At 32.8% G+C, this 25,813-nt stretch overlaps 2 protein-coding genes across 2 annotated transcripts; one reads left to right on the top strand and one right to left on the bottom strand.

The window, feature by feature from the left end:
* Positions 1 to 1,210: 1,210 nt before the first annotated feature.
* Positions 1,211 to 2,093, top strand: LOC105777822 (uncharacterized). The gene has a single exon (XM_012601313.2). The coding sequence runs from the start codon at positions 1,249 to 1,251 to the stop codon at positions 1,828 to 1,830; it is 582 nt and encodes a 193-aa protein (XP_012456767.1). The 5' UTR covers positions 1,211 to 1,248; the 3' UTR covers positions 1,831 to 2,093.
* Positions 2,094 to 22,680: 20,587 nt separating this feature from the next.
* LOC105777820 (cyclin-D3-3) lies at positions 22,681 to 24,475 on the bottom strand. Its single transcript, XM_012601311.2, has 4 exons — positions 23,809 to 24,475; positions 23,506 to 23,707; positions 23,254 to 23,384; positions 22,681 to 23,169 (listed from the first exon to the last, which is right to left on the bottom strand). The coding sequence occupies exons 1-4, from the start codon at positions 24,277 to 24,279 to the stop codon at positions 22,888 to 22,890; spliced, it is 1,086 nt and encodes a 361-aa protein (XP_012456765.1). The 5' UTR covers positions 24,280 to 24,475; the 3' UTR covers positions 22,681 to 22,887.
* Between the last annotated feature and the right edge of the window lie 1,338 nt (positions 24,476 to 25,813).

Genomic DNA, 25,813 nt, shown 5'->3' with positions numbered 1-25,813 from the left:
AAATAAAAATAAACAATATTATTATTTTTAATTATGTTTGATAATCATTTTAAATTTTTATTTAATATATAATAATAAGTAAGTAAATAGCTACTTATTAATTAATGTTGAAAATATTGAATTGAATTTATTTTTGAAATAAAATATTTCTTTATTTTATTAAAATTAAAATTATCTTTAACTTTTATTCAAAGGTATTCAAAATAAAATAAATAATACCAAGATTAAAATTTCAAACAAAAAAATATATTTATTAAATAGCTTTGTTACTATTTGATTAAGGAATGAAAGAAAAAACAAGTATTTTTATCCTTTGGAATCATGTGGCACTTACATTTGACTAACTAACTAGTCAAACCTTTTTTCCCCCACGAAATAGCGTCAGTGGTAACACCTGTAATTAAATGTTTTTTAAGCTAAATCAAATTTTCAAAATCAAATCAGTTTTCTAAATTTATTTTTAAGTTAAATTTAAAAATTAAAACTTTTCAAAAGCTTTAAACAATCCTCATTTATATTATTTATAAAAATAAATATAATTTATATTCAAATTAAAATTTACAAATTTTATATTTAATTAAAAGAAACTGTGACTTTTTATGAATAAAAATTAAACGAAAACCTTAGGTTTAAATTTATTTTTCTATTTTTTATATAAAACTATCCTTAAAATAATATAATTATTTTACAAGACAGCATATTTTTGAGAATAATTTATATTAAGATTATCTTAAAATATATAATTTTAGGCACTAATAAAAGAGTACCACATTATCAACTTTTAAAGGTGTACAAATATGATCATACATTCATCCATATATGATATCCTTTCTAACTTCAAAAATTGATGATGTGGTGCCTAAAAATTGAAGTTATTTTCAACTGAATTTAATAAAATAGAAAGTGAATATTATTGTTGGCTGCCAATAGGAAAAAAATAGTTTGGGAGGCGACTAAGGAGGTCGTGAGGCGGCCATGGAAATTCTAATAATCAAACACAATGTGGCTCTGATTTTCCTTCATTACCCTATGACTTCAACTTCCATCTTAGACTCGCAATCTCCCTTTTCCTTTTCTATTTCTTCCATCACATTCCCAGAAACTTCCCCTGTTGTTTCCTCCGCTAACTACACGTTTTCTTTTGAATATCCGATCATTATTTGAATACCAATCTTAGTCAAATTTTCCCTCACTATAAATACTACTCATTTCCCATGCAACTTCAACTTCACATTTGCTTCTGATACGATGAACGCAGTCAAATGTTTTTTAAGCTTTTCTTCTTTTGTTTTAGTGTTGAGCTCTATTGTGGTTGTGACTGAAGCTAGGGATCCTCTCAATGTCTTGATGTCTCGGAAGTTTGGTGGTGGAAAGCTTCCTGATTTATTTGATATTGGTTTATATCTTGGAGCTATCAAAGGGTCGGGTCCAAGTGCTCCTGGTGAAGGACACAGGTTCGTTAATGGTCGCACCCTTGGAGGCATTAAGACCTCTGGCCCAAGCCCTGGTGTGGGACATAAGTTAACTGACAGCTTGGGTCTTGGAGGTATTAAAGACTCTGGCCCCAGTGGTGGTGGTGAGGGACACAAATTCACTGATACTCGAACCCTCGGCGGTATTAAGAACTCTGGTCCTAGCCCCGGTGAGGGACACAGCTCCACTCTTGGAGGTATAAAGGTCTCGGGTTCCAATGGAAACAGGCTAACTATTAGCATCAATCTAGGAGGCATAAAGGATTCCGGTCCAAGCCCTGGTGTGGGAAACAAGTTTACTGATAGTCGAACCCAAGCCATCAAGGACTCCGGTCCAAGCCCTGGTGTGGGAAATTGAGGACTCTGGTCTGGGCCATGGGTACCCCTAATTCATTGAGGCTCAATCACTTGAAGATGGCAATATTTCAAACAAAGTAGAGTTTATATATAGGAACGACAAGATTTGTTTTATATTACAGATTCGTTTATTTTTAAGTTCCTCATGATTCAATTTGCTGTTTGAGTTAACTCACACTGGTTTTCATCTCTTCCATAGTTCAAAGTAAGAGATTCTTTGTTAAAATGGTTCTCCTTTCAATGTAATCTATATATTATTTGTAATTTGCATCTCTCTCACACATGTACATACATATAACGGAGAATATTATCATGATATTATGTTTTTGAATAATTTTATTATAAATTCGATTATATCATCTCTCATAAATAGGAAGATATTGCGTTTCAAAGAATACCCATGCCAATTAAACTAAGACTCAATCAACAATCTTAAAATTTAAATATATTTTTTATTTGTTTGTATCTTTTAAAATTTGTTTTGTCAATAATTTAATTAATATGTTGGTATTTAAATAATAAAATTTTATAAAATACACAAAGATGGGATAAAAAACTAGTTATATTATATCATAAGATACATGCTTACATGAATTGTTTGATTTAATGATACGTGATATTAAGTAAACAATTTAAAAGTTAAATTAACAGTCTTACTATCATTACTTTTAATTTTTTTGTTTGGAACTAAAATTTTTAAAAATCATTTATTATACTTTTTAAAAGAATTATCTTTTCAGTTAAATAATTTAAGTAATGTTATTTAAAATCATTTTAAAAATAATTATTACATACTTATATTTTCTTAAATAATATTATCCAAAGAATAAAATTGAATATATTAAAAATTATGGTTTATGAATGGTTATTACAAATATTTTTATCCAATATTTAAATATTTAAAATGATTCATTTAGATAATTAAAATTTAAATTTTCAAATTATCTACCTTTTTTATCTAGTAATTAAGTAATTAAAATACATTAAAATTTATTTAAAATTAAAATTATTCCATTAAATAATTTTGTAATATTAAATAATTTAAAATAGATGTATATATGTTTAATAATATTGATTTTTTATTAATATAATAATATTTAGCTTATGCAACTTATTTTTTTATATAAAATGGAGCTACTCGATATGAATTCTTTTTCAAGGAATGACTTATGCTTTTAGTAGGAAATAATTTTAAACAAAAATGGCTTATTTTCCTTTGGTCGGTAAGTCATTTCCCAATCAGATTATTTTCAAAAATAAAAATAAAAATGCAAAATAAAAAAGGAATTTGTAAATAACATTTCGTGAAACAATTGCTCATGTTTCAGAATTCTAGGTTTTTCTCCTTTAAATTAAGGCTTAATTGAATAATAAACTAATTTACCTAAACTTTTTGGGTAAGCTATCAAAATAGTCACTTTTGTTTGTCTCAGGTTACATTTTAATCACTGAGTGTTAATTATCGTTAACAGTATAACGGTAAGCTGACGTAACACGTTAAATCATTATTTTAAACGAAAATTTTAGGTTAAAATTTCCTTTTGGTCTCAATATTTTTTTCGTTTTGAGCAATTTAATTTTTTTCTTTTGTGTTTTTTGAACTTTCCTTTTTTTCTTTTTTTTTTCATCTCCTTCTCCTCTATTTTCTTTCCTTTTCCATTTCTTTTAACGCAATTTTTTATATTTTCTATTTGTTAAAACTAGTCCCTATACTTTTATTTTTTGAACAATTTAATTTTTTATTTCTTTATTTTCCTTTTTTTCTTCCCTTTATTTTTCTCTGTTCTCATATTCTTCATTGCACAAATATAATATTTGCCCACGAAATAAGTCAAATCCTTGTTTCTTTCACATGATTCCTAAATTAAATTTCATTCAAAACTAAATATCAATCATTCTTAATCAAATCTTTATTTGAATATAACCTAATTTTGAAACTAAATTTGGATCTAACTAATCAATATAGAAAACCATATCCTTAATCAAATCTAAACATAAATTGAATTCTTTATATTCAAAATATTTTTTTCTGTTTCCAAACTTTTACAAAATCGTGTAGATTATTCTTTTCCTTTTCTTTTATTTTCTAGAAAATAAAATTAAGCAAACGATAAAATTGATCTAAACTTTTTTGGATATTCCCAAGCAAGCTTGATTGGAAGCCAAGCATGGATGAACCGAAGAGAGAAAGGGAGCATGAAACCAAACTGGTTTTTGGTAAAGTTGAGGGTAAGTTTCGTATGCTGGTCATTTCAGTCATCGAAAGTGTACAGCTCATTTGACGAATTCGTAAAACATCGTAGTTTCGAGAGGGCGAGAATGTTGATGGTGTGATAGATAAGATGGTCGTGGAGGTTGGTTAGGAGGTTAAGGGAACGAGCTCGGGAAACTTTGTTGAGGGTGGATTGCCATAAGTTACGACTGGCAAGATTTTCGAGTGAGGCGAGCTTGTGGACTAGGTCATTGAGAGATCCAAATTTGTTCGTTAAAGCGATGATGGACGATGAGGGTTTGTAATTGTGGGGTGAGAATTAGACCTGATCATGGGTCTGGACACCCGGCCAGGCCCGAAGGCCCACCCGAAATGTGGGAGGGTTTGGGCAAAAATATAGGCCCGAAAAATGGGCTTGGACAAAAAGGTAAGGCCCATTTAAAAAATGGGTCGAGCCTCAGGTAAGGCATTTTTGGCTCGGAACTGGCCCAAATTCATTAAAGGACAAAAAAAAATCTGCTCTTTTTTTTTTGTTTTTGAATGTTATTTTCTTGTTGTTTTCTCCCTATTTTGCTACCATTTTACTATTATATTGCTACTATTTTATTGTTATTGTTTGGATATTGTATAAAACTTATTTTATTGTTAATTTTGTTATTATTTTAGAGGCATTTGCTTGTTAAGTTACATTTATCTTAGTGTTATTTAAGTTTACATATTTTTTTAAATTTATTTTCAATTTGTTGGGAAATGTTTATTTTGATGTTTTTAGTATTTTTGATGTATTATATATATTTAAAAATTATATAAAAATAATATAAAAATTAATACGGGTGGGCCGGGTCGAGCCTGAGTTTTATCATTTTTATCCGGGTTAGACTTGAGCAAAATTTTAGACCCATTTTTCGGGCTAGGCCAAGCTCGTGCCTAGTAAATGGGCCTAAATTTTTAGTTGAGCCCGGCCTGGCCCACGAGCACCTCTAGTGAGAAATCCAAAACAAGTTTTATTTTGGTTTCAGGTTTCGCCTTTTCGTTTTTCATAAACATAAAAAAGTTTTAACAAATGAAAAACATAGAAAAACTACGTTAAAAAAGATGGAGAAGGAAGTAAAATAGAAGGAGCAGAAGAGAATGGAAAAAAAGAAAAAAAGAAGTTATAAGAACATAAAAAAAAATTGCTCAAAACGAAAAAATATATGGGGACCAATTGTATAATTTAACCTAAAATTTTTGTTTGAAATAATGATTTAACGTGCCACATCAGCTTACCGTTACATCGTTAATGACAATTAACGGCTCAGTGACTAAAATGTTACAACACGTTAATGTAAGTGACTAAAACGTAACAGTTCAAACATAAGCATGTAAAAAGCCCTCAAACTGTTTCAAAAGTGTCTATTTTAAAAGTTTGCCCAAACTTTTTGTCGAAACCATTTTTTTGAAAACAAAAATTTGGGTTGTCGACTTAAAAAAAAAACAAAAACTGGAGTTGCCACCGATCCTTTATTAAGGTGTGATCGGCTCACCATAAAAATAATTCTGGTCTGCAAAATTTGAGAAAACAGGTTCGGGAGTCAGTTACGTACGAGGAAGGGTTAGCACCCTCGTAACGCCCAAAAATCGGTACCAAATTTGATTATTTTATGTCTTGATGTCGAAAATTTGAAAAGAGTTTAAATAAAAATTTTTAACTTGAGGATGAATTAAAAAGATAAACATTCCTATTTCAAAGAAATAAAATATCACACCCAGTTAATTAGGGCACAATATTTTTAAATCTTTAAAATTAAGTTTGTCTTTTGATTTTAAAAATTCTTATTTCGAGAAAATAAAATGTCATGACCAGTAAGTTAGGACACGATTATTTTCTCGAGAATCATGAATGCCAAATATTTAAAATTTATAAAATATGATGATTTAAGTATTTTGACAAAATTAAAATATATTTTTCTTTAAAAGGATGATAAGATATTGATGCACTTGTATACAAAATAATAAAATAATATAATAAAAATATATAAAGTTCACATAAAAAAAAGAAAAAGAAATGTAAGCATAATATATTAGTAATTATAAAATATGAACATATATGTATATATAAAAAGATTAGAAAGATATATTTATAAAAGTTTGAATAGTGTATATACATATACATTATAAAAATATATAAAAAATATATAAAAATATGAACAAGTCTGGAGATTAGCTACAATCTATGTCATCTTTAAAGTCATGAGATCCTTCTAAACACATGTCTTGCTCAAAAGGATATTCTAAATCTGTAGCAGTGCTATTCATGTCATTGATATCTGGGGGCCCATAATAAATACCAAAGAATGTACAAAAGAATGTAAAAATTTATGAAGAACTATTTGTACAATATGATTATGAATTAAATGAATGAATGATTTGGAAGAAAATTCAAAAGAATGAAAGAATCTAGAATTATTCAAAAAAGAATGAAAGAATATTGGCTTAAAAATGAATGCAAAGATGTATTCATAGAATAATGACGTTCAAACGTAAGCCTATTTCACAAAGGAATTCTTATTGCCTCTAGGCTAAAAGTAACAAGTGTTTTTTGAACATTACTCTAAGTAAGTTCTAAATACAACAAAGATCTCTTCCATAGTTCAATTATTTTGCTCGCTCCCAAGTTCATAAGGGCAAATCTCTAACAAGGTCTCTCCTTCAGTTGTGTCTATGGCATTGATGTGAATATTTTCTAACTTTCTCATGGATCGCATTCACCCCATTATCAACATGATTGGGTAATGGAATTTTTTTTTACTGGATGAATCATCAAACTTGACAACACCCATGTTGATGAGTCTTTCAACTAGCTTTTTAAAGGTAGTGCAATTCTCTATTGAGTGCCCCGTAATTCCCGCATGGTAGCCGCATTGTGCGTTCGCATCATACCATTTGGGATACGGAGGTTGCACTGGTTCTGAGTAGAATGGAGATACCATATGTGCATTAAACAATTTCTGATACAACTCCCCATATGTCATTGAGATGGGTGTGAACTGGAGCTTCTCAGTACCTTGTTTCACACCTAAGTCTCGTCTTAATGAACCCTACTGATTAGCAACCACCTTTCTTGGCTTATTCACCGTAATCAATTTGCTGAACGTATTCATACTGTTCACCTCATTTTCTTTTTCCTTTGGGGCTTGCCTTCTGCTATATCCTCCAGCATCAATCTTTCCGCTCCTTATGACACTCTCAATCATTTCACCATTCATGACTATGTCAGAAAAGCTTTTTGTGGCACTTCCCAACATATGTGTAATGAATGGGGCCTTCAACGTATTTATAAAGAGCATCACTATTTCTCTTTCAAAGAGCGGTGGTTGGACCTGCACTGCCACCTCCCTCCACCTCTGAGCTTATTGTCTAAAACATTCATTCGACTTTTTCTCCATGTTCTGCAAGGTAATCCTATCAGGAACCATATCTGCCACATGACTGTACTGCTTCTTAAAAGCCTGTGCCAAATCCCTCCAGGAACTAATCTTAGCACGGCTCAATTGATTATACCATTTAGATGCTACCCTTGTGAGGCTATCCTGAACGCAGTGTATCAAAAGTTGGTCATTATTGACATATCCAGTCATTCGTCTACAAAACATGGTAATGTGGGCCTCAGGGCAAGTGGTCCCATTATACTTCTTGAAATCCGGCATTTTAAACTTATAAGGGAGCACTAAATCCGGTACCAAACTTAAATCCTTAGCATCAATCCCATGGCAATTTTCAGTAGTTTCCATTACTTTGAATTTCTCCTCAATCCACTTCCATCTTTCTTTCAATTGCTTTGGTAATTCATCTTTAGTTTTCTCTTTTTCAACTACTTCATCGAAATCAGGGACAATAGGATTAACGGGAATATTCTCAGGGCTAGAGCCTGATCCAGTTTGGTAATTCATCACCTTTGAAGCATCGACTTGAAATTGCTGAGGCCTAATGGTAACAGAAGATTTATGCGGGTACATTTCCACTTGGGGTTGTACATCTGGGGGAGTGAAGCCTGGAGGATACAGGGGTCCGTCATCACCTTCCTCCTCAACATTGGCCATGGGGCTCTTTCCTTTATCTTTCCTTTCCATCAATAACTGCGTTAACTTTGCCATCATGCTTCCTTGTGATTCCTCTATTTTATCCATCAAACTTTGTTGAATCTTCTCGAGTTGTTCCTTCATTTGCCGCTGAAGCTGATCCTGCGTTTCTTTTTGGAACTCCTCGAGCTTTTCCAACCTTTGATCCATATTCTTTGATTTCGCTCTTGTACCGTAACAGGGCTGGGTTGGCTGGTTAGTTTCCAGGTTAACTGAAGAATAATTTTAATCGATTAGGCTCTTTTGGTGGACTTTAGTGCATATGATGCAATGTAATGCAAATGCATGAGATGAAATGCAAAAAGAGACGTTGATTCTGATTCAATTCCATTTAGAAAACTTTACTAGAAGACAAATTTCTTTACATAAAGCGGATATATATACGACTTTGCCCTCATACTCCAGGCGAAGACATCTTCTCCTTCTTCATCTTGATGCTAAGATAAATCTTGCAAATTCTTCAAAAGGGGTATCTCTTCTACCTCCTTTTTGCTTGATCCTTGTTATGATCCAACGTCTGCCCATCCCCGTAATGCTCCTCAACATCTTTAAGGGAGTTGGAATGTCAGAAACTCTAGAATAATCAACTTGACCTTGAGGTACGAAATAAAGTCATGTATTCCTCCATCACCCTTCTTGCGTTTCTCGAAATATATTCAGGCAGCCGTATTATCTTCCACTTTATCAAGAAACCCATTTCCCACGATAAACTTTCTGTCTAGCAACTGAATACTAACCAACGCCTCTTTATAATGGAATGCCATGTAAATGTAATGCCATGCAATCAGAGTAAAACACAAAAACTCAGTAACAATTAAATACAATACAACCAAGAAATAGTAAAAACTCCTAATTAGGTATCTACTAAGGTTTAAAGTAATTCTACCTAGGGCGGGTTCCTAAGGTTCACTATATGAGGTTTTGGCTTCTAGAGCAAGGGTACCCGAACCAGCAGATTCCTCGATCCTCACCCATTATAGGCTCATATGGACCAAGTTCGGTCCAGGGGAATACATTTCCCTATGGCTGCACGGAGATGAAAATCTCACGAAGACATAGGTACAGATGTATTCTGAAAGCGATCCACTATCCTGCACGGAGGTGAAAACCTCACGAAGGACTAGTTTCTCGCTCCCACTTAGAGGGGTAAAATCGACCATGAAATGCAAAAAATGCAAATAAACTAACGAAATTAGATCAATCAAGCAAGCATATGATAAAACCAATGAATGCAAAGGGGAAAATCATGATTTAAAACAACTTTAATTTTCGATAAAAAGATACAAAATAATCAATTTATGGCTCGACTCTCTAAAATGTCCCCAGTGGAGTCGCCAAGCTGTCGAAACCATTTTTTTGAAAACAAAAATTTGGGTTGTCGACTTTAAAAAAAACAAAAACTGGAGTCGCCACCGATCCTTTATTAAGGTGTGATCGGCTCACCATAAAAATAATTCTGGTCTGCAAAATTTGAGAAAACAGGTTCGGGAGTCAGTTACGTACGAGGAAGGGTTAGCACCCTCGTAACGCCCAAAAATTGGTACCAAATTTGATTATTTTATGTCTTGATGTCGAAAATTTGAAAAGAGTTTAAATAAAAAATTTTAACTTGAGGATGAATTAAAAAGATAAACATTCCTATTTCAAAGAAATAAAATATCACACCCAGTTAATTAGGGCACAATATTTTTAAATCTTTAAAATTAAGTTTGTCTTTTGATTTTAAAAATTCTTATTTCGAGAAAATAAAATGTCATGACCAATAAGTTAGGATCCGACATTTTTGGATTCCCGAGAATAAGCTTTTATTTGAAGATTATGAATTTATTGCAAACTAAATACTTGGCTTTCTAAATTCGTCGAAAAATAATCGCAATCTAGTAAGTTAGGACACGATTATTTTCTCGAGAATAATGAATGCCAAATATTTAAAATTTATAAAATATGATGATTTAAGTATTTTGACAAAATTAAAATATATTTTTCTTTAAAAGTATGATAAGATATTGATGCACATGTATACAAAAATAATAAAATAATATAATCAAAAAATATATAAAGTTCACATAAAAAAAAGAAAAAGAAATGTAAGCATAATATATTAGTAATTATAAAATATGAACATATATGTATATATAAAAAGATTAGAAAGATATATTTATAAAAGTTTCGAATAGTGTATATACATATACATTATAAAAATATATATATTTGGATTATAAAATATATAAAACTATAAAAATATTATAAAATATAAATATAGGTGCGTATATATATGTATACAAAACTAAGAAGAATAAAATAAAATAATAAAATAAAATATATGTATATGTAGTTAAAACCATTTAAAATATATACGTATATATATATATATAATAAGATACATATGCGGGTATATATATAGGTATAATAATAATATACAATATAATATTAATTAATAAAATAAAATTAAGAATATAAAAACAAAAACAACAAATTAATGATTAAATGAAAATAAACGAAATTTTAAAGCCAAGTTAAAAAATAGAAAACACAAAAAAAAGACCGAATTAAAATGTGCCCAACAGGAGGAGGATCAAAAGAGAAATTTTCGCAAACTACCCAAAACGCTGAGCAACACATGGATTAAATTGAAACAGTAATAAAAGATATAGCAAAATTTAAGAGAAATAAAAAAAGTAATTTAAAGGCATTGTAAAACAGGAGGACCAATCATGGAAATAAGCCATTTTGAACCCTATAAAACCCCATTTTAAAACCCTAAAATCATGTCCCATTTCAACAATAGCAGCCACAAGGACTGCTTTCTTCCCCTCTTTGCTCCTCACCGAAATCTCCTTCCCTACTCAACTCCGATTCAGACGAGCGCAGCAAGGGTATTGACGGCGCACCACCGCTGGTAAGAGCCTCCTTTCCTTACTCTTTTTTTTTTGTTTATTCGTTTTAAGAAACCAGGAAAAAAAAAGAAAGAACAAAGCAATAAAAAGAACAGAAAAATTTGAGCAAAATCGATCACCTTTCCCAAAATTGCTTTCCTGATTTTTTTTCTCTTGTATTTTCTTTTTAATTTTCAATACAAAATTTTGGTAACCCCAATTACGATGTCTGCAATTGGTTTTATATCACCCCAAATATTACGAAACTATTTTTTCTCCTCTTTGCCCTTTTCTCTGTTATTCTAGTGCTCCCTTCATACTGTTGTTGGTGGTTCATTGCAGTGCATATCGAAGAGAACGTCGCAATGTGCGACGTCTGGATGGGCGAGAGACGTAGACGAGGCAGCCGCGCTTGATCTGCTACTGAGGAAGGGAAAAAAAACTGCTGCTAGGGTTTTAATTTTCTGCTCCTGTTCAATATTTTGGGCTAGTGGGTTAGGTTTTGGTGTATTGGGTCATTGGGCTTTAGGATTTTGGGCCCCGGGCAATAATTGGGTATTACACTTTTTTTTTTGGTTAAACTACATTGCTAAATGGCTTAAGGGTGTAAGAAGCTCTCAAAGTATTCAAAAAAAATAAACAAATAAACAAATAAACACTTCTTTTTTTTTTTGCACTCAATTAAGAACTTGAACTTTCAAAATACATAAAAAAGGCTCTCAAACTTCTTCAAAAGAAGCAATTAAGCCCCTGTTTTTTTCACTCAATTGGGTATTTGAACTTTAAAAATGCATAAAAATACCCTCAAAATTTTTCAAAAAAGCAATTAAGTCCATGCACTTATTAAAAATTAGAAAAAAATTTTATAAAAAATAAAAAATTTATAAAAATTGTAAAAAAATTGTAAAATTTTATAAAAATCATAAAAAAATTAACGACCCCTAGTTTTTTTAATTAAAGTCATCATGTGTCGTAACACAATAAGTGACATGTATGTAAAAATGATAAAAATAATAATCAATAAATTTTATAAAAAATTATAAAATGCTTCTTTTGGTAAGATAATTTTTATAAAAATTTTATGAAATTTTATGATAAATTTCTTACGACTTCATAAAATTTTATAATTTTTTATATTTCTATATATTTTATAATTTTTACTATTTTTATAAAATTTTACAATTTTTTATTTTTTCTAATTTTAATATTTGAATTTTTTATTAAAATATAATAATATTTATAACTTTTATTGATTTTTTATAATTTTAATAAAAGCAGGGCTTAATGCTTTTTTGAAAAAAATTTGAGGGTCTTTTGATGCATTTTAAAAGTTCAAATACTAAATGAGTGAAAAAAAAGCAGAGACTTAATCGCATTTTTGAAAAATTTAAGAGCTTTTTACACCCTTAAGTCTATCTAAATTATAATTTCGTAACCATTATGGCCAAACCATTATTTCTCTTTAAAAAACCACTTCAATCAATAAGAGTTAACCCATAATTAAACATTTATTTTCCCTTAATTTAGCTAGAAAATTGAAAAAAGACCTCGTATTTTTCTCTCTCCTTCCATCTATATCTTCCTAAAATTGACCATTGGAGAAGTTTGACCAACCGAGTTGCAAACTGAGATTGAAAGAATTATACAATTCAAATCAAACCCAAAATTTTAACTCCAAAATAACAAATTTGAAACTCGAGCCACTAACCTAAATCAAACTCCTCCTCCCTTTCCTATCGAGGGTTTGGACAAAAAATCGACATTATTAACCCTTTTAAATAATGTGAAATTTTGTGCTATGAAATGTGAATTAGTTTTCCTTGCAAAAGGCATTCGGTTTTTCTTTTTTTCTTTTTGAATAATGGTTCATTTTGTTTTATTAATCAAAATAGGCTGGGTACAAAACACAAAGCTAGACCCAAACAAAGCTACAAAAACCAAAAAATAAAAGAAACAACAAAACATTAAAACAAATAAATACTTGGTTACAACAAAAAATAAAACAAACATCAAATTGAAACAAAAATTAAAACAAAAACACCTAGCCACAACCTTTCAAAACCACTAAAACGACCGTAATCCTCCCTACAGAGAGAAGCATCCAAAGCAGGAAGGGAGATTGAGGGGACCAAATACCCAAATAAACTTAAAAAAAACAATCTCAGATGAACCCAAAAAATCCCAAGTCACAGAGGGTTGATACATCTATGATCTGTCGCAACGATTTCACATACCTCCAGCGAAGCATCTTCTACTCAGATTCGATCGCACAAACCATCCCGACCGCTGGCTGCCATTGCATGAGGAGCAATGTTGCTCTCTCTAGGCGTGAATTGAAGAGACAAGTCTCAAATCTTCTCGAAACAGCTTTTACATCCCAGGTAAGAGGCTGAATGGCTGAATAATCCTCTACTTCTCCTTGTAACTTCAGTATTACAGTATACGAATCACTTTTCAAGACGATTCACCTAAAACCTAAATCGTGTGCAAAAAGGAGACCATGCAAAACAGCCACTGCCTCAGCCATGACCACCGTGCTAACCCAGGTATGAAATCGATAACCCGAACCCAATATATGTCATTGCTCATCTCTAGCAGTAAAACCTGATATTGCCTTATTTCTTTGGCTGGAGTACCTTGAATCCGTATTTATTTTGACCCAAGACGATGGTGGATAGGTCTAATGGATTACAACAACTGGAGAGGGGTACTTTAAAATTGTACTCATAATGGCATTGGCCTCTTCATCACAGAAAATGTATCTAATTAATTCGCTATTCCAGCAATTAGAATCGTGAAAAATTAAAACACAAACCTTGTCAACCATAGACACCTGCTCTGAAATTACCTTTACCATCTTTTTTACCAAGTAGCCAATAGCCTTCCCAAATAGAAATCGAGAGCCCAACGCCTATCCTCCATTTAAGACCAGATTTTAGTAAACATTTTGCACTCCAGATACTCCTCCATGTTAAAGAGGGATTTGTACCTAAAGTGGATTCTAAAAAATTAGAGTTAGGATAGTACATTTCTCTAATTAGACGCGCCTATAATGAGCTAGGGTTTTCAAGCAATCGCCAGCGCCAACTTTTTTTTGCCAATAAGGTAATATTAAACTTTGCCAAATCCCTAAATCCCATGCCCCCATACTCCTTCAAATTACAGAGTTTTTATCATGAGCACCAATGTATTCCCTTTTTATCACCCAGTTTTTGCTACAAAAAAACGGGCCATCATAGCTTCAAGCTCCTTACAAAACGAGCTAGGAAGAAACACGACATGGAAAACATTGAGATTACTTGAAAAACTGTCTTTATCAGTATCTCTCGACCTTTTATAGATAAGAATCTAGAGCCCCAGTTATGCAATCTGCCCAAACACTTCTCTTTCAGAACCTGAAAAGCCATCTTTTTATTTTTGCCAACAATCGAAGGAAGACCTAGGTATTTTTCAGAATTTTCAATAGAATGAACACCAAGAGCTTGACATACCTCTATTTTGACTTCTCGGTTCACATTTGTACTAAAAAAAATTTAGAATTTATCATAGTTAACCAATTACCCCGAATCAATAGCATATTTATCCAGAATATTCTTTAATTCGTAAGCACCCGCAATCGAAGCCTCACCAAAGATGATATTGTCATCTGCAAAAAGTATATGGTAACAATCGGTGTGTACCTATTTATACGAATCCCCTTCAGCCTTCCATTGAGCACCACCATTCTAACAAAACTGAGAGGCCCTCGCTACATATCAGGAATAAATATGGGCTGAGAGGGTCGCCTTGTCGTAAGCCACGGGACGAGCAAAATTATTCACCTGCTTCTCCATTAATTACCACAGAGTACGATACAGATTCCACACATCTCATTAACATCTGAACCAATGAATTAGAGAAACTCATTTGTTTAAGCATCAACCGTATGAACGACCACTCGATTTTGTCGTATGCTTTGCTCATATCCAATTTGAACGCTAACAATCCCAATTTTCCCAACCTCTTGTGCTTCAGGAAATTTAATATCTCATACACATCTAGGATATTATCCGAAATAAGCCTTCTAGGCACAAAAGTACTCTTTGTGCCTCGTTAATACAAAATTGGATCACAACCTGTAGTCTATTCACTAGCATTTTGGAAATAATTTTGTATAAAATGTTGCACAAGCTAATTGGCCTGAATTGATTCATATTATGTGGGTTGTTGACTTTAGGAATTAAAACAATTCAAGTACCATTTATCTCGACAATGTCATGCCTTCCATCTAAAATTTGAATGTAATATTCGGTCACCTCCTCACCTAGTATATGCTAGAACCTCTGATAAAATATAACACCAATCCCGTCTTCCCCCGACGCCTTTAATGGGCTCATTGACTTAACTGCATCACACACCTCTTCAATTGTAAAATTGTGCATCAAGTTCTCATTCATCTCCGAAGTAATGAAAGGCGTAATTCCCATTAGAATATCTTCGACAGCCTATGAGTTATTTGAAGAAAAAATAGTGCGGAAATACTCTTTTGTAATATGCAAAAGGTTCAAATTACCCTCATACAGCACACCAGTCTCACCTCTAAAGTTTACTACTCTATTTTTTCGCCTTCTTTGTGACGCAAAATTGTGAAAAAATGAGGTATTTCTATCCCTATTCCTTAGCCAGTTCGCCCTTGCACGTTGCTCCCAATAGATCTCTTCTTTATCGGCCTCTATATTCAAAGCGATCTTCGCCTTTATGGCCTCTCTCAATATCTCATCTGTTGAGTAAGAATCATTTAATGATTGTCGCCTTTTCACAAACCATTTTTTTTCAAAGATCGTTTTTTCCTTAATGATTCGAACCAGTTTTCTAACCCAACACCCATCATTCTTAGACAGTGAAGGACCAAGCCAGTAGAAGAATCCTATAACCTTTTTACCTCATTTTCACACTATTCCTCCATAATCCAAGCCACCTCAAATCTAAAATATGCAACTTTGTGACTACTTCTATCTTTATCAGTGTTTACCAACAATGGGTAGTGATCATAAAAAGAATGGGTCAAATGATCTAAACTGTAATTCGAAAAGCAAAATCTCCAATCATCATTTGCCACGCCTCTATCTAACCTTTCTCTAATATTATTTTCTTTAAAATATCATTTCTCCCACGTGTACCACTGACTGCTATATCTTAAGTCAGACAAACAACAATCAGCCAACATCGACCAGAACCCTCGCATCAGATGTTCTCTTCACAGTAATCTACCTTTCTTCTTAGTAAAGTATTGTTAAAGAATAACAAGAAAAAAACTCATGTTTATTCAACAATTAATCAAGCCTTTATATAGGCTGAAGTACAACTGAAAATCATAACAAAATAGCAACTAAGTTGATATTAAATCCCTAGAAAATACGAACTAATCAGAGACTCCTAAATACCATTTGACTATACTCAAATTATTCAAAATAACATCTAACATGCCCTCCATTAAACTGATATTGCTACCAATCAGTTTAAACAAGACAAAAGGTGAAAACACTAAGCTGAGGCATCCATCGAACAAACACCAAAGAGCTTCCTAAACTTCTGAAATGTTGCAAATTTGAGGGGTTTAGTGAATAAGTCAGCAACTTGATCTTCACTTCTGTAGAAAACAAGATCAATCACACCATCTTTAGAAAGATCCTTCAAAAAATGATACTTCACATCTATATGCTTGCTCTTCCCATGTAAAACTAGATTTTTTAATAATTTAATGGCTGAATTATTGTCACAAAATATTGTTGTTGCCTCTTGTTGTACGAACTGAATTTGTCCAAGAATCTTTCTCAACCAAACAGCTTGACAAGCACTTGATGTGGCTGCTACAAATTCGGCTTCTGTTGTTGAAAGAGTGCCTATGGGTTACTCTTTTGAAGACCATGAAATAGCTGTTGATCCAAGCATAAATACATAGCCTGAAGTACTTTTTCAATCCTCAATATCCCTTGCATAATCGCTATATGTGAAACCAAACAAATCTGAATTTTCTCCTTTCTTGTAAAGTAGTCCGAAAGATGCAGTCCCTTTTAAATAGCGCAGAATACGCTTAGCAGCCTAAAGATGTTTTTCAGTAGGACTCTTTATGTATCTACTAATGAGACTAACACCATACATAATGCCTGGCCTTGTTGCCGTTAAGTACATCAGACTCCCCACAATTTACTTGTACATGGTGCAGTCTACTTTCTTTCCATCAGGCTCTTTGGTGAGCTTTAATCCAACTTCAGTTCGTGTGGTAACTGGATTGCAATCCTTTAACTGAAACTTTTCTAAAATCTTTTGCACATATTTCTTTTGACAAATAAAAGTACCAACAGCAAATTTATGTACTTCAATGCCTAAGAAATAGTTTATCAAGTCGAAATCTGTCATCTCAAATTCATTCATCATGGATTGCTTAAATCTCTCCATCAAGACGCTATCATTCCCTGTGTAAATGAGATCGTCTACATACAAGCATATTAAAAGTAATTCTCTATCATGACTAACCTTAATAAACAAAGTATATTCATAAGGACATATGGTAAAACCTTCCTTCAAAAAATAAGCTTCAATTCTACTGTACCAAGCACGAGGAGCTTGTAGTAATCCATATAAAGCCTTTTTTTAGTTTGTATACCTTATGCTCACAACTAGACTTCACATATCCAGGGGGTTGGTCGATAAATACTTGTTTGTGAAAATCACCATGTAAAAAATTAGATTTCACATCTAATTGATGAATCGGCCAAGATTTTTGAGTTACTAAAGCAATCACTAACTGAATCGTGTCAAGTCTCGCAACCAGCGGAAACACCTCTTTGTAGTCCACTCCAAATTCTTACTTATAGCCTTTTGCCACTAGGCGCGCTTTGTATTTGTTACAGCCGCCATCCTTGTTCAGCTTAGTCTTGTAGACCCATTTGACACAAATAGTGTTTTGGCCTTTGGGAAGATTTGTTAATTCCCAAGTGTTATTTTTCTCAATTGCTTCAATTTCATCATTCATTTCTTCTCTCCACCTTTTATGTTTTACTGCCTCATCAAAAGTAATTGGATCACTATCCATTAATGGATTTTCACTTCGATCGATTCTGAACACCTGATAATCTTGCATCCAAGCTGACCTTTGTCGATGGCGATGAGGGCGTCCACTAGGTGTTGTAGCTGTTTCAGAATCAGGTTGATGCATCACCGCTTCAACAGGATCAGTTTTGTTATTGATTAAATTCTGATCTTGGCATTTCTCCTCAATTTCTTCAAAATCAACCACTATTGGTGCTGCACCCTGAGCTTGATCATTCCAAGGCCAAAACATTTTTTCATCAAATACTACATCACGACTAATTACAATTTTCTTGGTTACGGGATCATAGAGTTTGTAAGCTTTTGTTTGATCACTTACTCCAAGAAAAACACACTTTTCCCCTTGTCTTCAAGTTTTTTCCTCTTTTGATTTGGAACATGGGCATATGTTATACACCCAAAAATTTTGAAGTAATCAATCGTTGGCCTCTGCCCACTCCAAGCTTCTTCAGGAGTCATATTCAAAACAGCTAGTGTGGGGCTTCTGTTCAAGAGATGGATACTCTAATTTACTGCCTCTGGCCAAAAATTCTTTGGAATGGCACTTCTTCGTAGTAGACTACGAACCATGTTGAGAATAGTTCAATTTTTCCTCTCACATATACCATTTTGTTGTGGTGTATAGGCTGTTGTAAGTTGCTTACAGATTCCATGCTTCGTGCAAAAATCATTAAATTCAAGAGACATGTACTCACCTCCACGATCAATACGAAAAACTTTGATAAGATTGCCACTTTCCCTTTCAACAGGACTCTTGAAATTCTTAAATGTTTCAAAAGCTTCAGCCTTTTCTTTTATTTTTACTAAAATTATCAATGAATGTGATCAGATATCGTTTACCTCCGTTTGAAACCGGTGTGATTGGACCGTAAAGATCTGAATAGACTAGCTCAAGTTGCTTATTTGCTTTCTATGCTTTGCTGCTTCATGAGTTGATCGTTGTGCTGGTGTCAGAGTTGCTCCTTTCAGTTCAATAATATCGGAAGAAACAATATCCCAATATTTTTGGACCTTAGGAAGTTCTCTATCAACATGCTCTGATGATCGTAATGACCATCAAAGCGTGAGATTGCTGGTTGAACAAAATTATCCGTGGCCATTGCTGTTGCTACAAACTTGTTATTTTAAACTCTCAACTTTTACTTTCACTCACACTCACGATTTTGCTAACCAGGCTCTGATACCACTATTAAAGAATAACAAGAAAAAAACTCATGTTTATTCAACAATTAGTCAAGCCTTTATATAAGTTAAAGTATAATTAAAAATCACAAGAAAATAGAAACTAAGTTAATACTAAACCCCTAGAAAATAGGAACTAATCAGATACTCCTAAACAACATTTGACTATACTCAAATTATTCAAAATAACATCTAGCAAGTATCTTGTTGAAATCCCCAATAATTAACCATGGGGCATTAGGCAAATCATTCAACTGGCGCAAAAGGTTCCAAGATTCTTCTCGAAGTCTCTCTTCAAGGGCCTCAAAAAAACCTGTACATATCTAAGAATGGCCCACCCTATTTTCCTCGAACATAACATCAATATGTCTCCTTGAATATGACCTCAAAGAAATCTTACACTAATCATTCCAACCCATCGACAAACCCCCACTCCTACCATCAGAATCAACATCAATACCTTCTCGAAACCACATTTTCTTCTAACTATAGCCATTCGTGACGCATTCAGTTTTGTCTCAATCAAAAAGACTACAAAGAGATTTATGTCTCTCAGCATATTTTGAAGACAATGAACTATCTGATGACTCCCTAATCCCCAGACGTTCCAACTTAACAATTTCATTGTGTTCAGCTAGCCTGCTTAGCAAGTCCTACCGATATCATACCTTCAAAACTAGAAGAAACATTGTCTCTTAATTCTCCCGTTCCATCTAAAGTCCCTTCCTCAAACTGGCTCAACTTAGGGTGAGTTTGGATAAGCGGTGCGTTTACCTGCGGTTAGTGTAAAAACAACAGTGGCGGTGAGATTAAATATTGTAGCGATACTGTAGCGTGAGACAAAAAGTAAGTTAAACGCACCGCACCGCATCCAATCGCCCATCCAAACCCACTTTTAGTACGAGGTCGTTTGAACCCCTCTACTAGTTGAACTACAACATCCTCTCCTTTCAAAAAGCTCATTTCCTCATCAAAATTAACGTGTTGAACATTAACATTTGGGCCTGTCACTTTTCCACTAGATTGGCCCTTTGTGCTGTAACCTCTAAATTTGTTTCCCCCAAATTTTAGTAAATTTGAATTTATTCCTCCCATTGCTTCTTGATTTGTGGGATACCATTTATGTGAATCCAATCTAATCCCCTATTCCTTAAATAAAAAATTCCCAAATTTTTGCCACCGCCAGTCCCCCGCTCCACTAACCACTTACTCTTCCAAACCACAGTCCTACGTGGTGGCGCTCGCAGTGAAAGATCCCAATGGAAGACAACATTTTGTTTCCACAAAGTGGCCCGTAACTGACAGAAACTTTTCCCATGCCCCAATCTACCACACAAAAAGCAAAATAGTGATAATTTCTCGTATTCAAAGCGCATATAGGCACCAACACCATTGGGAAGAGCAAACTTTTTCCTTCTTTGCAGATACCTTCAGACATCCAATTTAACCCTTATTCGCATAACCCTCATATTTCCCGACTGAATGAATGAAGTATCATAATCAAGGAAAGCACCTATAAAATTTCCCAATTGTTTCGCAACATTCTCTGACATAAAACCATGCGGTATGTCATGAACAAGCCCCCAAAACGCAACCCAGTTTAATTCCACTCCCATAGGAATCTCCCTCTCCCTCAATCGATGAAGTAACAAAAGATGGGAATTAAAACTCCAAGGTCCATTCTGTTCAATACTCTCCACATCTACCTGAAGATAAAATCGAACTCCCAGATCTGAAATAGAAACACCCCCAATCGGATGCCAAACATTTACCAAAGTAAATCGCATAGATTGAAAATTAACAACACTCGAAGTTAAAAAAGTTCCTACAAAACAATTGTCATAAGAAATCTCAAGCTCCACCGGTTCTACTCCCAGTTAAAGTGTATCATCCTCTTCGTCACCCAGAGACAGATTTGCCAAATCATTTTCCATCACTCCTCACAAACGTTGACTACAGACTCGTAGCAACCCAACTCTCAAAGATCGGGAAATTAAACAAAAAGTAAACGTGCTATACAGCAGAGTTCATGCCAAAGAGCATAGAGAAACATGCCAAACGACAGAAAAAACAGGGAAAAATTATTTAATAATTGAATCGGAGATTAATATCTTTACCATAAGCATTCGTTTTTTTTTTCCATGAAATTTCAAGAAAGGAATAATATTTAATCTTCAGTACTCTTTGATTTTTGAAATACCTAAATTCAAAGAAATACCCAAAAGTCTCATAGCATTTTAGTTTTGGATTATATGTTAATTTACGTAATCTTTGACTTTGTATCCTTATAATTATTTTATCAACAGCAAAACACACGAGATATCCATCAAAGGCTTCAACACTTGAAAAGATGTTATTTTTGCTTTGGAAATTCCTAATCTAAGCATGATAATATAAAGGCTCGAGGATGGTGGTGTAGGTTTGCTGGTAATGGATTTTGATTTTGGATATTTTTGTTAATTTCCCCTTAATTAAAGAAATACTCATATTCAAACCAGCTATGGAATGGTGACGTAATGGGGTTAAATGGAGGAAAGGGAAAACTATGATATTTTTAATTCAATTTAGTTTTTATTTAATTATTCTCTTTTGTTTTTTTCAATTTATATTTAAATTAGATACTTAAACTTTAACAATGAATATAATTAGAAGATTATTATTCAATTAAGCCAATTAATTATTGGAATTGTGCGATGGAGTCCATCTTCAATTAATAAATCGAATTTACTTTACTACATTTCAGTAACATGTCCTTTCTGTCTTTATGCATACTATCCAATCTCCATTTTCTGATCCTAATCTTCATCAGATCCTTTTCTTTTTTCAATGCATTCCATATGATCATCCCCACAACACTTTCCCATGCTAATATTCATCATGCAAGTCCAAACCAAACCCGAAATTGGTTTCTCGGGAAATCGTCATAACGGATTACCCATCAATGTAGTTTGAATATGATTCGGATTATTACCATTGACTAAAAGAGTATGCATGATCAATTAGCCAAGCAATCATGAACTAGCACTGCTGCCATCGGGAACATTAGAATGAAAAGCCATCTGTACTACATTCTATCATTATAATTTCTATGCCTTGGAACTTTCACATATACTATTATGTATCGAGCTAGCTCAATCTTCTGTACTGGACATTCGCAAATCCAAGAACATACCACAACGAACTTCAAAATGACACAAATCATATATAGGTTGACTACCTAAATCGGTTTGTTCAAGGCACATTTCAATGTAGGTTGACTAGCTTGATCTTAATTCTATTATAACCACGGTAATAAGAGAAACGAGCAGAAGTAGAAGAATCCAAAACCATAGCATAGAAAGGCATTCATGCGAAGTAGAGGAATCCCGGGAAAAAAAGAGAGTAAAATCTAATCTCTTACTCATTTGGCAAACTCAAAACTGACATCCAATGTCAAAAAATTTAGCAGATCTCAGTCCATCTCTAAGCTACGTAACACATATTGATAGCAAATTCAGAACAAATACTGCCGCTAAAATTCAAAAGAACTGTATAATAACATATTTAATGCTACCAGATATTAAGACAAGGAAATATTAACGAGGACTACCAAGCACATCGACAAACATACGATTTACCGAAGGTAGCCTCATTTGCTGATCCTTTGATCTACTCCTCTTGAACACTGGCTGCGGTGATGATGAAACTGAAGATATTGCAGTCCAGAAACCATCTGAGTCACCACAGCTAGATGATGCATCTACGACACCATCAGGACTGCCTTGCATCTGTCCATGCTTACGTTTTCTGGCTTCATTTTGTTTGCAATCACTTTCCAATAACTTGGACACGAGCTCGTAGCACACATCTACTTCATCCTGTTAAAAGGAATGAAACAATTAAGCAATGCAAAATCAAGTTCCATTGTAGTCTATGCAAGTAGTTGTTTACAAAATACAAACCTCACATGTCTTGAGTAATCTAAGAAGCTGTTTTCGATATTCAAGATAATGGCATGGTTCAATCTCTTTAATAACATAAAGCATTGTTGCCGCAGCTAAGATAGATGGCATATAAAGCATGAACTTGGAATCTGGATCGAAATTGAATTAGAAATTTAATATTAGAACTAACAGAAATGGTTAAAAAGTCTCATTTCCTTCTTACAACAAGTAATCAGAGAAAAAATGATAAGATTTCTTTTTATAACTTACCAGCAATGAGAATGAGAAGTAAATGCTCACAACTATGAAGGAATTCCCAATGCAAATGGGCCCTCAATCCAAGTCTCCTCGTAATGTGATCAAAGAAGGAAATTGGGGTCACGGGATTCATCCTCCATTTCAGAGTCGACAACACCAAAAGCTCCATTCTTTGTATGGTCTTCGAATCAAACACATATTTCGATTCCTCAACCTAAATAAATAGAAGAAAAAAATCACAAAAACCCATCTTTAAGAGCTAAAAGAACACACAAGAAACTTGGGACTACAGTAATCAGACATTGAAGCACATACTTGGAGGTCTAAAAGAAGTGGAACTTGGGTTTCCTCGACCTTTGCAGCCAAAGACAAACAAGCGACAGCAGCTAATTGTCCCATCCATGGGTTGTCTTTTTGAAACTTAAAGCTTGCAAAAAACCTATCAAAGTAATTCACTGCAAGAACTATGGTCAAAGCATTGAACCTATGGTGTGCTTTAACCTTAAAAATCCACTCCAAAGCATCTTTACGAGCTAAAACTAAAGACTCATCTGAGTTAACATCTTTGTAACAAAGATGGGTTTCTTTCTCTTTAGAAATTAAAGAGATTAACTCATCATCTTCCCAGAACAAATCATGTTCAATAAGAAATAAAGGTAAAAACGTCTCCTTTTTCACTGTTCCACTTTCACCACATATTTTGTTTCCATTTTCTTCACAACATAGCGCATCAAGAATCCATGGTGGGCTTTGAATCTGCTGAATCTCTTCTTCTTGCAGAGACATTGCTTTTCAAAGAAGAAGAAAATGAATTCCCCTTTCATTACAATGCCATATTTAACAGAGTAAATCTAAATCTCATTTTGTTTCTTTCACTTCTTTCAGCAATTTCCTCAATACTGCTTGTCTCTGGGGTATATCAGTGAAGGGCTTTATCTGAGAAACCTTTCAAGCTTCTCCCTTCTACCCCTCCTATTTTCCTTTTTCCTTTTCTTTTATTATATTAAAAAAAATCGTGATCTTTGCTTAACTAAATCCACTTATTAATTATTTGTTATTTTAATTTAAATTTGGTATTGAATCTTTATTGCAAACTGTCTTACTAGGGGATTTAAATACTTATGGATATCCAACTCTCAAGTATAAATAATCTTTCTCTTCAAAAACTTAAATCTTAAAATCTCTTACCAACTAAGGTTTGGATAAGTTTGAATCGTATCGGATCGGTCAGTTAGATTGAGAGTCGATTGGAGTATCAATTTGGAAAGAGTTTTTGAACCGATTGATTCGAGAATCAGTACAGACCGGTTGAACTTGGCAAAAAAGGTTGAATTAGATTTTTTTTTTAATATTTTTATTATTTTTAAAATTTTAATAATTTTTTAATCAAACCAGTTGAATTGGTGAATCGGTGGCCTAATCGATTCATCTACCGATCTGATTTAAAAAACATTGGTGGTGAGATTGATTTTGATGAAATTGAAAGTAGTTGTGAGTATGATATTAATTAATATAGCGATGAGTTTAAAATTAATAGCGAGATATCTATTTCGATTCATACGCAACAATAACAAAAAAGTGAATTAGAAGAGAACAAGAAATGATTGTTAAGAACATTAAAATAATATCTTTATGTAATAAAATTTATAACATAATAGATAATTTAATAAATAATTAAAAGATATTAAAATTACTAAAATATAGATACATCATTTTAAAATTTTGATTAATTAATATATAATATAAGTTTATTAATTATATTAACTGAATGAAAATATTGGAAACTTTAAACCAAAATAATTAAAAAAAAGTAAAATAATTCAAATTAAAAAATTTAATAGAAACTTTATTTACAATTTTTAAATAAAAAAAGGGTAAAATATGAATATGTAGTTAGGGGTGAGCGTCCAATCGAATCAGAATCGAATGAATAAATTTCGAGTTAATCGAGTTAACGAATCTTATTTTATCATCCTAACTCGATTTGAAATTTTCTCAAATCGATTCGAGTGAGATGGAATTCGAATAAAATCAAATTGAATATATTTGTTCGAGTTAAATTAAAAAAATAACTTTGGATCATTGTAACCATTGTCATCCACCATAATCAAATTTGCTCACCGTAAACAATTTCTTATTAACTTTCATCTCCTCATAATTTATTTATTAATCTTTTATATACAGGTTAGCTTTTTTGCTTACTTAGGTAGTTCAATTATCTTCCGATTTTTGTCACTATGTATTTTGAAATTAAAAATATATTAAATATAAAAATGTGATTTTTTTAATAAAAGTTATCTTAAAGATAAAATGTGAATTG

Source organism: Gossypium raimondii, chromosome 10 (genome assembly GCF_025698545.1).
Source record: "Gossypium raimondii isolate GPD5lz chromosome 10, ASM2569854v1, whole genome shotgun sequence".
Classification (NCBI taxonomy): domain Eukaryota; kingdom Viridiplantae; phylum Streptophyta; class Magnoliopsida; order Malvales; family Malvaceae; genus Gossypium; species Gossypium raimondii.
This window is presented reverse-complemented; position numbering and strand designations above follow the sequence as displayed.

What these genes read in the sequence shown, in the direction of transcription:
- LOC105777822 (XM_012601313.2), top strand. Translation starts at nt 1,249, where the DNA reads ATGAACGCAGTCAAATGTTTTTTAAGCTTTTCTTCTTTTGTTTTAGTG.
- LOC105777820 (XM_012601311.2), bottom strand. Translation starts at nt 24,279, where the DNA reads ATGTCTCTGCAAGAAGAAGAGATTCAGCAGATTCAAAGCCCACCATGG. An exon ending in ACTTCTCATTCTCATTGCTG is followed by an intron (nt 23,385 to 23,505) that starts GTAAGTTATAAA and finishes ATTTCGATCCAG; the next exon opens with ATTCCAAGTTCATGCTTTAT. An exon ending in GATTACTCAAGACATGTGAG is followed by an intron (nt 23,170 to 23,253) that starts GTTTGTATTTTG and finishes TCCTTTTAACAG; the next exon opens with GATGAAGTAGATGTGTGCTA.